This window comes from Pseudophryne corroboree, chromosome 6 (assembly GCF_028390025.1).
Source record: "Pseudophryne corroboree isolate aPseCor3 chromosome 6, aPseCor3.hap2, whole genome shotgun sequence".
Lineage (NCBI taxonomy): Eukaryota > Metazoa > Chordata > Amphibia > Anura > Myobatrachidae > Pseudophryne > Pseudophryne corroboree.
In genome coordinates, this window is record NC_086449.1 from 541,064,412 (window position 1) to 541,079,719 (window position 15,308).

The following is a 15,308-nucleotide window of genomic DNA, read 5'->3' on the forward strand; positions in this document are numbered from 1 at the left end:
AATACCCCATAATGACAACGTGAAAAAAGTTTTTTTGATATTTTTGCAAATTTATTAAAAATAAAAAACTAAGAAATCACATTTATATAAGTATTCACAGCCTTTGCCATGAAGCTCAAAATTGCGCTCAGGTGCATTCTGTTTCCACTGATCATCCTTGATATGTTCATGAAGCTTAATTGGAGTCCACCTGTGGTAAATTAAGTTGATTGGACATGATTTGGAAAGGCACACACCTGTCAATATAAGGTCCCACACTTGATAGTGCATGTCTGAGCACAAACCAAGCATGAAGTCAAAGGAATTGTCTGTAGACCTCTGAGACAGGATTGTCTCGAGGCACAAATCTGGGGAAGGGTACAGAAAAATATCTGCTGTTTTGAACGTCCCAATGAGTGCAATGGCCTCCATCATCCATAAATGGAAGAAGTTTGGAACCACCAGGAGTCTTCCTAGAGCTGTCCGGCCTTCTAAACTGAGCGATCGGGGGAGAAGGGCCCTAGTCATGGAGGTTACCAAGAACCCAATGGTCACTCTGTCAGAGCTACAGCATTCCTCTGTGGAGAGAGGAGAACCTTCCAGAAGGACAACCATCTCTGCAGCGATCCACCAATCAGGCCTGTATGGTAGAGTGGCCAGATGGAAGCCACTCCTTAGTAAAAAGCACATGACAGCCCACCTGGAGTTTGCCCAAATGCACCTGAAGGACTCTCAGTACATGAGAAACAAAATTCTCTGGTCTGATGAGACAAAGATTGAACTCTTTGGTATGAATGCCAGGCGTCTTGTTTGGAAGAAACCAGGCAATGCTCATCACCAGGCCAATACCATCCCTACAGTGAAGCATGGTTGTGGCAGAATCATGCTGTGGGGATGTTTTTAAGCAGCAGAAACTAGGAGACTAGTCAGGATAGAGGTAAAGATGAATGCAGCAATGTACAGAGACATCCTGGATGAAAACCTGCTCCAGAGTGCTCTTGACCTCAGACTGTGGCGACGGTTCATCTTTCAGCAGGACAACAATTCTAAGCACACAGCCAAGATATCAAAGGATTGGTTCAGGGCAACTCTGTGAATGTCCGTGAGTGGCCCAGCCAAGGCCCAGACCTAAATCCAATTGAACATCTCTGGAGAGATCTGAAAATGGCTGTGCACCGACACTTCCCATCCAACCTGATGGAGCTTGAGAGGTGCTGCAAAGAGGAATGGGTGAAACTGCCCAAAGATAGGTGTGCCAAGCTTGTGGCATCATATTCAAAAAGACTTGAGGCTGTAATTGCTGCCAAAGGTGCATCAACAAAGTATTGAGCAAAGGCTGTGAATACTTATGTACATGTAATTTCTTAGTTTTTTATTTTTAATAAATTTCCTAAAATTTCAAAAAAACTCTTTTCATGTTGCCATTATGGGGTATTGTGTGTAGAATTTTAATGGAAAAAGTGAATTTATTCCAATTTGGAATAAGGCTGTTACAAAATGTGGAAAAAGTGAGCGCTGTGAATACTTTCCGGATGCACTGTAGCTCCCTGTCCAATCATTAATAGAGCTCTGAATCATGGAATCATTACGGCTCTGTTACTGCTGTCAGTCATTTCCCAGTCAGGTCACAATTACAGATGGATCAGTCACCCTTAGGGCCAGATGTACTAAGTCTTAAAAAGTGATAAAGTGGACAGTGATAAAGTGCCAGCCAATCAGCTCTAACTGCCATGTCACAGGCCCTGAAAAATGGCAATTTGGAGCTGATGGGTTGCTAGTTTTATCACTCACCACTTAATCACTTTTCGAGGCTTAGTACATCCGGCTCTAATTACACCCTTAATGCTCCTCCAATATAGTATTAGTACTGTATCTGTCCATCTGACTCCTGTTGCTCAGATTGCAACAGGTGGTTGATGCACCAAGGAGCCTCACCCATCCTGAATCCATGCACAGCTGGACTCCATGGCATTTTTCTTTCTGTCATTTTTTTTTTATTTGAATGGATGGTGGGTCCTGTTTAGAGGTAAGCAAAACTGATACATTTAATTAAATAAATAACAACATGATTTTGAGCTATCCTGCCTGACAGCACTGTCAAAAATATACATTCAATCAACTAAAAAAATGTCACTTCCCTTCCATTTTCTAATAACCCTTCCTGCTCCACATCAAGCCCAGCCCTCATATAAGAAAATTATCTGGCCCTTGTTCTTACAAAGTTTGTACCAAGCTGACTTTACAAGCATGTAAAGCATCACATCCAGTGTTTCTCTAGCACCACCACCAACTAATCAGACATAACCCTTAAACAGAAATGTCTAATTGTAAGTAACACACCATGAATGCCTAGTTACCAGTCCAGTCTATTTGCATGGCTTCTGTAGATTAGTTCCTGGATTGCACATCTTGCCAGAACACATGAATAAATACATGAAAAAGAAAAACCTTTAGTAAATTTCTGTGTGTTACTTACATATTTTGTTGCTGCATTAGATTGGTCCTTGCACTCACACGTCCTCTGCAGAGCCATTTTAAACTGGCAAAGAAAAGGTAGTCAAACAGCTCTCACCTACTGTATAGCTGTCCTGCACCCATTTACATCTCCTCTCTAGTACTACACCAAAAGAAGCCTCCACTATACATGAAACCCCTTTCCTCTCTGTAAATGCCTTTTCACATCTTGCTACAGGACAACTCTGTTCTTGTACCTATTCCCCTGAACTCATGGAGCCTCCAAGCGTATAAAACCTTCATAAAAACGAATCTCTTCAGAGAAGCATATAACATGACCCTGTAATAATTTGCTTAATTGACATGATCTTTCAGATCTACTTCCACCGCATTCTCATTTACAATACGCAACTTACATGTTCTCTCATCTTTTCTTTCATCTTCTTTCTAACTTTCAGATTCAGAGGCCACATTTTCTTTTTTTAAAATCAACTTGTAGGTATTACATAACTCAGCATTGGCATATTACTTTATTCTCTTCTCTCCTTCCTTGAACCATATATTCACCCCTTATCTCCCTCATCATCAGCCCATATCCTGACCCAACAAAATCCTTGAACATGACAAATGTTCAGATTAGATCATTTTAGTCAGTGTATTGCAGCACTACTGAGGGTCTGGAATCCTTTTGTGTTATTTATTTCACCTTCGAAAAATGTAGACAAAACAAGAACTATATTCCAGTTAAATTTGAAGTCTGATGATTTCACAGTCAGTATTTATATAATAAGCAACAATTGCCAATTCACTTCCTCGTGACATGTTTCTATGTCTAGTTTACTCTTATTTTGAATACACAAAGCAGTTTTTAAGCTCTTCATATTAATTTGTTGAGTTGTATATCTGAGGAACAGTACAGCGTCTCCAGGCAGCTTGGAGTATATAACAGGAGTTATACACAACACAGAGCATTATGGGAGATGTAGTGGGAGTGCCAGAAACTGGTTATATCTAAATTAAAAATGAACTATAGAAGTATTAGAGGTTTCTTGCATGTTATTTTATACTGTTCTCAGTTCTTACTGAGTCTGATGCAATTCAGTCATACAAAATGCTAATGCAAGCCAGATATGCTGTTAAACATTTAAAGGTCCTATTTGCAAGATGTAATAATAACGTCTGGACATATAATATCTCCAAGAGAGCAATTACAGATGGTAATCATTCTTTCAATTACTGAATACTATAGCATTTCATATACTTTAGAAGCAACGATGAAGATGGGATTTGAGAAAAGAAAATGTAGTCAATATAAGAATACACAGCAGAATTATATCTTATTCTTAAGATGTACTGTTATATAGAGAGCCGATCAATTAACTGTCCTATTATTTGACATTTTTAGAGCAGTGTGCATGATTTGTTTCCTATAGAGCAACTGTATGAGCCAGGATGTGTGACATAATATAACTCAGGGTGACTGCAACTATGTCTGGAAACTGTAGCCGGAACATCTACTTAGAGAATTACACTAAAACTTAGTTAGACACTAGTACATAATATTAGGTTACCATTTCAGCCATTGCAAACTTCGGGAGACAGACCTTTTACTTCAATGCTGGTTTTAACATATATATCACTAGCAAGGAAATGTAGTTATGAGTGTAACTTTGCTAACTTCTAACTTCCTCTTTTCTCTGTGAAAACACATCCTTATACAATAAAATTGTAACATGAAAGGTCTTTCTTATTAGATCTGATTTTCTAATTTACACACACACACACACACACACACACACACACACACACACACACACACACACACGCACACGCGCGCACACATATTTTTTATCAAATCTTGTTAATCTTACATGGAAATGGAATGAATTAATATAGTCCTTTTGAACTCTTTTTAGGTATTACTGGGGATGTGTTTATCCTGGCTGATCTGTTACATTTTGACATACTTCAATGTACTTCCAAGAAACCCTGCAGATTATGGTTTTGCTGCTCGGACCGATATTAACATTGATGCCATAATCAATTCCCCCTGGTTCCACGTCCCATACCCAGGTATGCTTTTAAAACATATTAATAAAAAAATTATCTTATTGATGTATGGTGGTAACTTTGTATAGAACTGAAGGATGTAAAGTATGTTATTATTTATTTGGGACAAGTAGGGATGAATACACAGAGGCACTTTAAGAGAGGAGGGGGCCTGTATTCAGGCTCTGATTGTGCCCCCTCCTCTCCGGCAGTGCAGTAGACTCTGGCATTGTACTGTGCTGTCTACTGTGCAGGTCTCTGGGAACATGGTGCCTGCGCCACATTCCTGGGGACATCTCTATTGCACATATGTGAATAACCAGAAAATGTCAGCGGTGGCCATTTTCCTAGTGATTTCTGCAGCTCTGCTGTGGGTGCAGGGTGTGCAGTGTGAGGGGCACTCTGGACCCAGGGGCCCGTGTGCACTGCACACCTTGCACCCATTATAGATATACCAGTGGGGCGATTCAATTGTTTTGCAGGTAGCGCTAATTCATCTGAGCCCGATGGAGCAATCCAATCCACCATCTCTGAAATGTATACTCGTAGTCTTTAGAGGTGGTGAGCAGAAACATGCAAAAAGTGTCCCGTTTGGTGCCCAAACAGCACTGTTTGCATCACAGCCAGTTCTTTAGCTGGATTTAACTGCTTTATGCAGCTGAACATGGCCTATTTGGGTACAACAAGCGTAATAAATAATGGACTCCCTGAACAACTGAATTGCTCTGTTGGGTGCCCAATAATGAGAACAATTTAATTCACCCCATGGAGAGCAATTTTGTATTTAACTCTTTCAGTGCTGTGGATGAGTGGGACTCATTTTCAATATATACGTTAAAATGCTGATGATTATTCCCACTCATTTAATGTGGTTGGTTTTCTAATTTTCAAAATTGGCCTACCTGACTGTTCCATGCACTGCAAGGGGACGATTTACAGTAGTAAAGATGCTAAAAATGAAAAGTGGTGGTATTGCCTAAAGCAACCAATCAGATTCTAGCTATCATTTTCTAGTATATCCAAGAAAATGAAGACAGAATATTATTAGTTGTAAGGGCAAAACCATCACTTTTCATTTTTTGTAGTAGATCTACCCCCATGTGTTTAATTCAAGACAGTGAAAGCAACCAGGTGCAGTATATGGAGAATCCTTATTTTGCTATTTTGGAACGGTTAATTGATGCCAAAACAGGTAGCACAAAATATGTATTGATGGTGTTATAGAATAAGAAAAAATACCTTTAGTTCTCTTTCTTGCAGTTTCATTATTAAAAATATATTTTTTATTTTGTCCATTTTGGGCAGATTTTATTTGCTGTGTTAGAAACAGCAGGTAAAAGTCTTCTGAAACATTACTAATATTGATACTGGACTGTGAAAATTGCTAAAATACTGTAAGCTCAGTACAGTAGCGAAAGGCCTTTCAGCGGCACTGGTGTTAATATATTTTTATGACAATATAGCTTGTACATTAGAAAATGTAGAAGTAGGAGATGCATATACAGAGGTATCCAAGTAGTCGTGAACATTTTTATAATTATTTTATAACAATTTTTTTTTCTGGGCTATCCAATTAGCTTCAGTTTTTTGCTCTCTGAAAATGTTCCTTTTTTTGTGTGAAAACACATAGAATTCCTGAAAAGTCGTAGACCTACAGTATTTGTTTCCATAGCCACAATCGTGAGAAAAAGGCTTCTTACACAGATTTGGTTTCACCTGCCTTAGGCAGGCAAAACAAAATCCCGGATAAGTGCCCGTATTGGGTTATAATTGAATAGCCCTGGGTGCGCGGTTAATAGGATACTACCCATATCTTCAAAAACACATAAAGGGACTAATTTAGAGGTGGACACAATGTTGATGTTGTACAGTGGAGCAGTTTTTTGTTACTGTGCATATGGTGGTCTATTCCTGAAGCAGAGAAGCAGAGAAAAGCTCTGTTTTGCGGAAAACAGGGCTTTCTTCTGCTCTGTGCTATTCACGGAGCAGGTTACCTTGGAGAGGTCCGTGACTTCTCCAGCAGCACCCCCACTCTGTGGCTGAATCGCATCACCATATTTTCTGCTTTCCGCTTCTCCATGGAGTTTGGGTTTGCCATCTCAGGATGACGCAACCAGAACTGTGCTGCGGTAACTGCAGGGAAGCTCTGCTCTCTGCCCAGCACCAATGCTGGCTCTGCCCCCCTGACCTCCTAGCAGCACCTGTGGACTCCCGGGAGGTCAACCGATGGCGCATTTTCAGACGGACCCACTGGCTGACTCGGGGAATCGCACAGGGGACCGCCTGGAGAAGACAGCGTTGCTGAACCCCAGGATACCGGATCGCATTGCCGTAGAGGGGAGTATACATGAATTGCTACTTATTACAGCAATACATCGCATCAAAGCGATGTGATGTATAGTGATAAGTAACTTTTTTTTTTTACATGAATAGACCCCATGGTCTTGTGACTGCAGTTGCAATGAAGATTTATTAACAAAATGATTGACAGCCAAGAGGCATTAGTGGGACATAACTTGGAGGTCAGCCACCTAAATGTGTCACAGCTATTTCAGGGGCTTGTCACAGCTTGCAACTGCCATCCTATACACAGAAAACATGACTCAGGTGTTTTACTTCCAATGACCATGCTGTGCACTCATATGGTTATTAATAAGGTTGATGATGTGCTTCCGCTGCATTTTTGTACACAAGCAGTGGATCTATTTTACATCCTTGCATATATTTGCACAGCTGCTGCATATGGGATCACAGATGAAGCACCATTTGCGTCCAACTCTGAAGCAGGCCCAGCTGCAGGTATATCGGGCTAGACTTATGAAGAAGGGAAACATGTATAATGCCCAGGTACTACGGTGTGCTTGTTGTCCTATAGCAGCTAATATTATCTTGTAACTGCACCACCACTGCAAGCGCACTGTGACAGTGAGGCAAGTAAGTTTTTTCTTCCCCTTATCAGCAGACACAGAACCACTCGTTGTACAGTCTAACTCAATTTCATTGCTGAGCAAATTTAGCGGAAGGCAAATGTTTTAGGTTACTATTCAGTTTACACAATACAGGTGAAATTATAGACTAGGTGTGTTCGGATCTAGCTCAGGATAAAACACTTGTTTACAGTAGACAGAATGATAAAATTCTAACACAGTTTCCAATTGAGGCAGACGTAAACAAACTATCTTGGCCTGTGTAGAAAAAGCACTAAGCGCTCTGGTGAGTAGTACTGCGATGTGATTGTCGGCAGCATCTTGTAAAAGGGAATTGCCAGTCCATTGAAACACAAAAGTAGCAAACAAAAACCAAGTGGCGCTTGACAATCAGATGATTGGAGACATTTATTTAAAAATATAAATGGAATACAACAACCTCCCGGGGGTATGTTATAATATTAATACATCACAATAATATCAATGTACAATGGAATATAACTAAGCATCCAAAATATTATTGGAGCACCAATTAAAAATAAATCATAAAAGTTCAATTATTAATACCACCAGAGGGGTCATAGAACGTGCAGAGTTCAATATATGCACTGAGATATACGGCTAAAAAGTAATTGTCAAATGAAAGAATCACTCACGGCTGTGTACTTGAAAAGTGTTACATGTAGCATAAATGAATGGCGTTGTTCAGCCAGTGCAGAATTGATGAGATGACAAATGGATGTATATACACCTGTAGCGCTGGGCAGGAGCTTTCGATGCCTGCTCCCTGGTGTTATCCCGTTGGCCAGGGAAATGTTAAACACCAGAGCCTCAGCAATGGATGAGAACGGTGCCACGCCGTGCAGGGAGCCCTGGTTGTCTGTCCTCACCCGATCAATGCTGTCTCCGGTGGCTCTGTGTCTCCCAAGCGGGGACGGATGGCTGATGGAGCCGGAGCTATAACGATGGTCAGGCCGGGTGCACTGTCCGACAGCCGACCTGTCTGTTGTTGGTAAAGCACCAGATATAGTTTACCGTGCGCAGGCCCGCACCAAACCTGTTAGGGACGGCAATTACCACTCCTGCCGCCCAGGCAGGAGATGAGCGGCTGGGGCTGTGTGGGGGGAAAGCTGCGGACTGGGTTCTCCGGGCCGCAGTAGTCAGACTGGGCTCCTATGCACGGCTCTGAAAAGAGAGTAGAGTACACAGCAGTACTGATCCTCACGGTGTAACACCTATATCCTTAACGCGTTTCAATGCCAGCAGGGTGTCTTTCTCAAAAGGCAGGTATCTTGGCCTGTGGACACCTATGCTAATAACTAGTAATAGCAGTTAGATAGCAAACAGGTGAAGCAAGAAACAGGTGCAAGATGAAATACGCTGGCTTTGGCTTTATAAACTCAGTTACAGATAACCAGCATTAACATTAGATAGCACACAGGTGAAGCAAGGAACAGCTGCACAGTAAAAAATGCTATCTTTGGCTTTATAAACTCAGTCACAGGTAACCAGCATTTACATTAGATAGCAGGCAGGTGAAGCAGGAAACAGCTGCACAGTGAAACACGCTCGCTTTGGCTTTGTAAACTCAGTCTCAGGTAACCAGCATTAGCATTAGATAGCAGGTAGTTGAAGCAAGAAACAGGTGCATGGTGAAACATGCTTGCTTTGGCTTTATAAACTCAGTCACATGTAACCAACATTTACATTAGATAGCAGGCAAGTGAAGCAAAAAACAGGTGCACGGTGAAACATGCTGGCTTTGGCTTTATAAACTCAGTCACATGTAACCAACATTTACATTAGATAGCAGGCAGGTGAAGCAAAAAACAGGTGCACAGTGAAACATGCTGGCTTTGGTATTATAAATTCAGTCACTGGTAACCAGCATTAACATTAGATTGCAGGCAGGTGAATCAAGAAATAGGTTCACTACCCCTAGACTATTAAGTGTCTATGAGCTTACCACTTTGTCACCTGTCAATAACTTCAATCCACTGTGCCACAACACACTAGTATAAGAAAACCTGCTTTAATTCACTAACACATTGGAACACCCCTCTGCAACAGCCGATTAACATCAAGAGTTCCATTTAGCATAATCCCATTAGCATTGAATAACAAACTTATACATCAACACCCTTTAGCAATTAGGAGCACTTTATACTAACAACCTGTCGATATCATAAGATTTCCTTTAGCATAAACAAATTAGCATAGAATAGCATCATTTACATCACACATTTAGCATTGATCCATATACAATACATCACCGGGCATTGCCAGGCTTCTAGAAGGGGAACCTATCCCCACTTGTGACTCTTGCTACCGACGCAATGACTGGGAGAGCCTACCTCCCTTACTATTTGTGTGTTGGGGTGATTATCCCCTATGTTTTACCCAAAATGGGAAGCCCACCCCCTACTTGGACTTTTCACAATGGGGCACTACTTAATGGGGAGCCTTCCCCCTTTTTCTAGCTATAAAGCCCCACAAGTAGAGTTTTGCAGTGGAAGGTGCATCCGAGGCAGAGTTTTGCAGTAGAAGGATTACCAATGGTATCTCACCCAAGTGCTGTGCCTCTGCCACTTATGACCCGCTCTCCTGTTCAGATGCTATGCACCGTACCGGGAATGCACCCTTGCACAGAAGTTCCAGCCGACAGTCTTTGTTCCTCTCCTGGGCTGGATCCCTCTCTGGAGTCCGTGCTGTCACATGACTGCCATCCATGGGTCCTTCCTCCTGCCGATGTTGTCTTCCGTGTTGGCTGGTCTCCTATTCCTGGCTGCCAGCGGCGCTCACTATGGACTCCAGTCAAAAAGGCACTTGATGATGGGCACTCCTCTCCCTGGCTGCCTCTTCTCCTGTGGGACTCCGGTCTGTGTTCCCCGTTCTCCACTCCATCCGGCAGTGGCGCAAACAGCTCCTCTTCTGCAGGGGTCCTGACTGAGGAACCTCCACTTCTCTCCACGCTCTTCACAGGTGGCGTCAGGCAGCTCCACTTCCAGACAGCCAGACAGGAGGGTGCACAGCTGGGCGACCAATTTCCGGGTTCCAAGGATTCTCGACTCTCCGTTCCGGTAAGTGGTCCGTCCAGTAGTCCAAGCGATCTGGTCCCTCCAAGAGAGAGAAACTATTCCTGTTCCCGGGGCCAGCTCTCAACCTCTGCTGCGGAACTCCTCACACAGTATGTGTTTCTGTCCCTCCAGACCTCCCCCGTCCCGGGTAATCACTGGCTCCCTGGGCCCAAGTTACAGCCCTCTCCCAGGCCAATCTGCCCTACGACCCAGGGACCCAATCAGCTAGGGGACAGTTTCCCGGGCTTAGCTGCTGCTGGCCAGAAAGGGGGACACACAAGTCCAGTGGTGCCAAACCTTCCCTGCCAGCGCTGCCAGGGTCATGTAAAGTTCATTCCATGTACTGCTATGGGCTGATTTCTGATAGCTGACTATGTGAGGGACAATAGCTCAATAAAATAAAGGGTTCCCCTAAAAAAAAAAAAGAACACATGTGGGGTTATTACACATGTAAAGAAGTGAGCCAGTGGAGAAGTTGCCGACGGCAACTTTTTACAATATTGATTATTATGAGGCCTATTGTATTTACCTGAATTCCAGGAATGTATTATTCTGTAAAGTAAAATTCTTCCATGTAGACAGCATGTATCACTTGTCATACCTCGGATCCTAAAGTCCTGTTACAAGGTCTGGAGGTGGCTAATAAAGCCTCCAAAGCCTATTTCCAGCTTACCTGCATGGCCTCCAAGCAGCAAGATGGGCATCCTTCTTGGGGATTCCCACGACTCAAGTCCATGGGCACCACAATCTTGGAATAAAATGTCCATCCAGCCAAACAGAAGAAGGTGATATCTGGTCACTTGGTCAGTTGTAACAATTACCAAAACAAACATCCAAGTTAAACCTGCAGATGCTACCAAAACATTGTCAGTACAACGTCTTTCCCCAGTGATCAGAGTACTTTGTCTTTAGGTTCCAGTTTTCTATTCTGCATTCCTGCGTCCTGCAATTCTGCATAATGCAATTCTGCATTTCTGCATTGTGCAATCTGCAATCTTGTATTCCTGTATTCTTGCACCTTGCATATTTGCTATCCTGCAGTCCTGCATTACTGCTGCAGCTCCTATGCTAATCCATTTCAACAAACCCTCCGTTATTGCACGACTATACACTGTTACTGCTATATCCAGGCATCCCATGATATATTAGCCACTGCTACAGCACATCAATGCAGCATCTACTGCTACTGGCCTGCATGATGGGTAGTATTATTTAGCTATCTAACTTCACCACCATCCCAGTTTTCATGCTGCCGTTCTATGTTGGTATTTCCTTGTCTATGGGTGCATTTAACTCAACAACCTCTTTATATCAGCACCTACAGTATGCAAGAGTATAAAGGTATGTTCTCCTGTTCTGTACACGGATGGCGGTCATTAGGTCGACATGAGTTAGGCGGGCATACATTGGGTTGACCACGTTTGGTCAACATGATCACTAGGTCGACATGGTCATTAGGTCAACATGTACTAGGTCGACATGGAAAAAGGTCAACATGAGTTTTTCACTTTTTTCTCTCAATTTTTTGACCTTTTTCATACTTAACGATCCACGTGGACTACAATTGGGAATGGTAACCTGTGCTGAGTGCAAAGGTAGCGGAGCGAGGTGCCTTAAGCAAACGATACCTAAAAAAGTAAATAAACTCATGTTGACCTTTTTCCATGTTGACCTACCACATGTCGACCTAATGACCATTTCGACCTAGTGATCGTGTTGACCTAATGCATGTCGACCAGACGTGGTCGACCCAATGTATGTTGACCTAATGAACCACACCCCTGTATTTTTTACAGAAGTGGTATTGCTTCAGCTCTCTGGATGGGTATCCGGTCAGATGGTCGACAATGTTAAGGTCGACACTCATTAGGTCGACCACTATTGGTCGACATTGACATGGTCTACATGGACTAATGGTTGACACATAAAAATGGTTGACACATGAAAGGTCGACACGTGAAAAGGTCGACATGCATTTTTAACTTTTTTTTCTTTTTTGGAACTTTTTCATACTTTGCGATCTACGTGGACTACGATTGGGAACGATAACCTGTGCCGAGCGCAGCGGTAGCGGAGCGAGGCACCTTGCCCGAAGCATGGCGAGCGAAGTGAGCCATGCAAGGGGATGCGGTGCACTAATTGGGGTTCCCCGTGACTTTACGCAGAAAATTACACCAAAAAAGTCGACATTTTCATGTGTCGACCTTTCATGTGGCGACCATGTCCATGTGTCGACCAGTAGTCCATGTCGACCATGTCAATGTCGACCAATAGTGGTCGACTAATGAATGTTGACCTTAACACTGTTGACCATTCATACCGGAACCCTCAGGATGCATAGTAGATAAGTCAAGGTGTCCAGATGATAAGATCTAAACACATAGAAAGATCAATGCTTGCTGAATCATAACCCAGCTGTTTCAGACACACTAAACTCTCTTATTGAATTTAAGGAAACCTTAATAGGTAGTTAATACATTTAAGGTCTAACTGACACAACTAGTTTATACATTAAGATTTAAACAAAGGGCTTTTTTTTTGTACGGAAAAAGGTGTTCACATTCATCAAAAATTTCAAGTTGACGCAAGATTTACAATACTCTTGACAAGTCTTCAGATGAATCTTCATTTTCTCATGATCACTGCTTGCTGTTAGTCTCCACTGCATCATTCTATTATTAAGTTGTGCTGGTAAATATACAAAGCTGTGGAGCTCAGCAGGCTGTTTACAGTTCAGCAAACTCAGTTGCCAAAGTGGAAATTTAAATTGGTTGTATGGAAATTTGATGTTTGCCTCCATGCATATACAGGGAAGAATTAAGAGAGAAGGACGCCCATATGCAGTATCTGCAGGGCTGATGTACTAAGCCTTGGAGAGTGATAAAGTAGAGAGAGAAATATACTACCAGCCAATCAGCTCCTAACTGCCATGTTACAGGCTGTGGTTGAAAAATGACAGGAGCTGGATGGTCAGCACTTTATCTCTACTTTATCTCTATCCAAGCTTTGATACATATGCCCCAGTGTGAGCCTTTTCCACTTTATCAAGCAGCACAGGTGAACAGGTTCTGTCACTGTGCCAGTGACTACTGCTCATGCGAAGGTCTCTGAGAACATGGCACCAGCACCATGGGGCAGATGTAAGAACATGTGCTATGTGCTTTTTGCACATAGTGCACACTAACTCCCGCTATGTATGATGTGGCTCACAGCAGGAGTTTAAGGCAATTGCAATGCGCATCGGACCGCTTCGTCTGGGGCGCTGTGCATATACCTATTTGCTGGCCCCCTGATGTATTAACGGCGGGACTGTCACTCACCGCTCGTTATGTCCCTCTCCTACTTTGCCAGGTCAGGGCTGGCGCTGCAGCACTGTTGCTGCTTTCATGTTTTTGTTTTTTATTAAGTTTATTGGCAGCCCTCGGCATCCTTAGGGCTTCTCTGCGCATGCACCGGGTCACCTTGCACAGGTCGCTGGGAGGTGGGGAGACGGCGCATACGCGCTGGCCTCAGATCCCCGGAAGACTTAGATGAATCGCGCATGTGACGCAGGCCGCCAGTGGCGCAAACAGGAAGAACGAAGATGGGCGCATGCGCAGAAAGCAAGCGGCATCGATACCAGCCGAGCCGATGTGGAAGGTGCGCTATCGCAGGTCAGGTACGATAACGCCCTCCCACATTGGCTGCCACACATGTAATACATTGTTGCGCAGGGTACGGCCGTATCACCACGATAATGTGGTGATACAGCCCCAGGCACATAACGTCCGCTAGAACGTTTTTCATACATCTTTCTCCATGTTTTTTATGATTTTTCTACTGCGCATTCACAAATCACTGGCAAAATGGTTGCTGCACCATTTTTCCAGTGACTTCAGCAGTGCAGCCACCACCGATGCAGGACTCTAGAGTGGTCAGTAATAGTATTAAACATTGGTGTGGGGCGTGCAGTGTGGGCCCTCCTAAATCCAAGGGCCTGTTTGCACCCATTATAGATTAGCCACTGTGTATACACTTCTATGATTAGAAATACCATACTGTAGCCATTTATTTTCCCTTGTGGCCTGGTATACCTTCTCTAATTTTATACACACCTATACTGGTGTATACCATTCATAGTCATGTATGCTCCCTGTAGCCTTTTATTTCAACTGTAATAGATTTAGCACTGACAGGGGCACTCCTAGCTTAACTTAAAATGTAAAATAAAGCTGTCCAGCATTTGTACACTTTACGCAAAAGCACCAGTATTTAACTTGTGTGCAAAAACACTAAACTTAAAATAAATGCATTTGCACCCCTTACATTGCACCATGGGGGGGGGTCATTCCGAGTTGATCGTAGCTGTGCTAAATTTAGCACAGCTACGATCAGGCACCCAGACATGCGGGGGGACGCCCAGCACAGGGCTAGTCCACCCCGCATGTCAGTGCCGCCCCCCCCCCCGCAGAAATGAAAAAGCATTGCACAGCGGCGATGCTTTTGCACTTGGGGAGTAACTGCCGGCCAGCGCAGCTCCTGTGGCTGACCAGGAGAACCTCTTCGCTGCCTTGTTCGCAGCAGCTGCGTGTGATGTCACGCAGCCGCCGTGACCCGCCCCCCCCCCAACAGTCCGGCCATGCCTGCGTTGGCCGGACCGCGGCCCCTAGATGGCGGCGTTAAGCCGGTGCATTCGCAGTACTGATCCGATCGCACTGCTGCGATAACCTGCAGTGTGCGATCGGGTCAGAATGACCTCCATGGTTAGTTCAGGAGAAAATTTGTTCATTTTGTTGCATTTCTCCCAAATCTGCATAAGCTTTTTAGAGTATGTGGGGGCTGG

The 15,308-nt window shown here is 43.5% G+C and overlaps 1 protein-coding gene across 1 annotated transcript in view; it reads left to right on the plus strand.

Annotated features, from left to right (window-relative positions):
• Nucleotides 1-15,308, plus strand: part of LOC134934617 (solute carrier family 23 member 1-like) — a 319,416-nt gene that overhangs the window by 76,003 nt on the left and 228,105 nt on the right. The window contains exon 7 of the mRNA XM_063930011.1: nucleotides 4,350-4,506. Within this exon, the coding sequence (XP_063786081.1) occupies nucleotides 4,350-4,506 (157 nt within the window). The remainder of the gene's footprint in view (nucleotides 1-4,349; nucleotides 4,507-15,308) is intronic.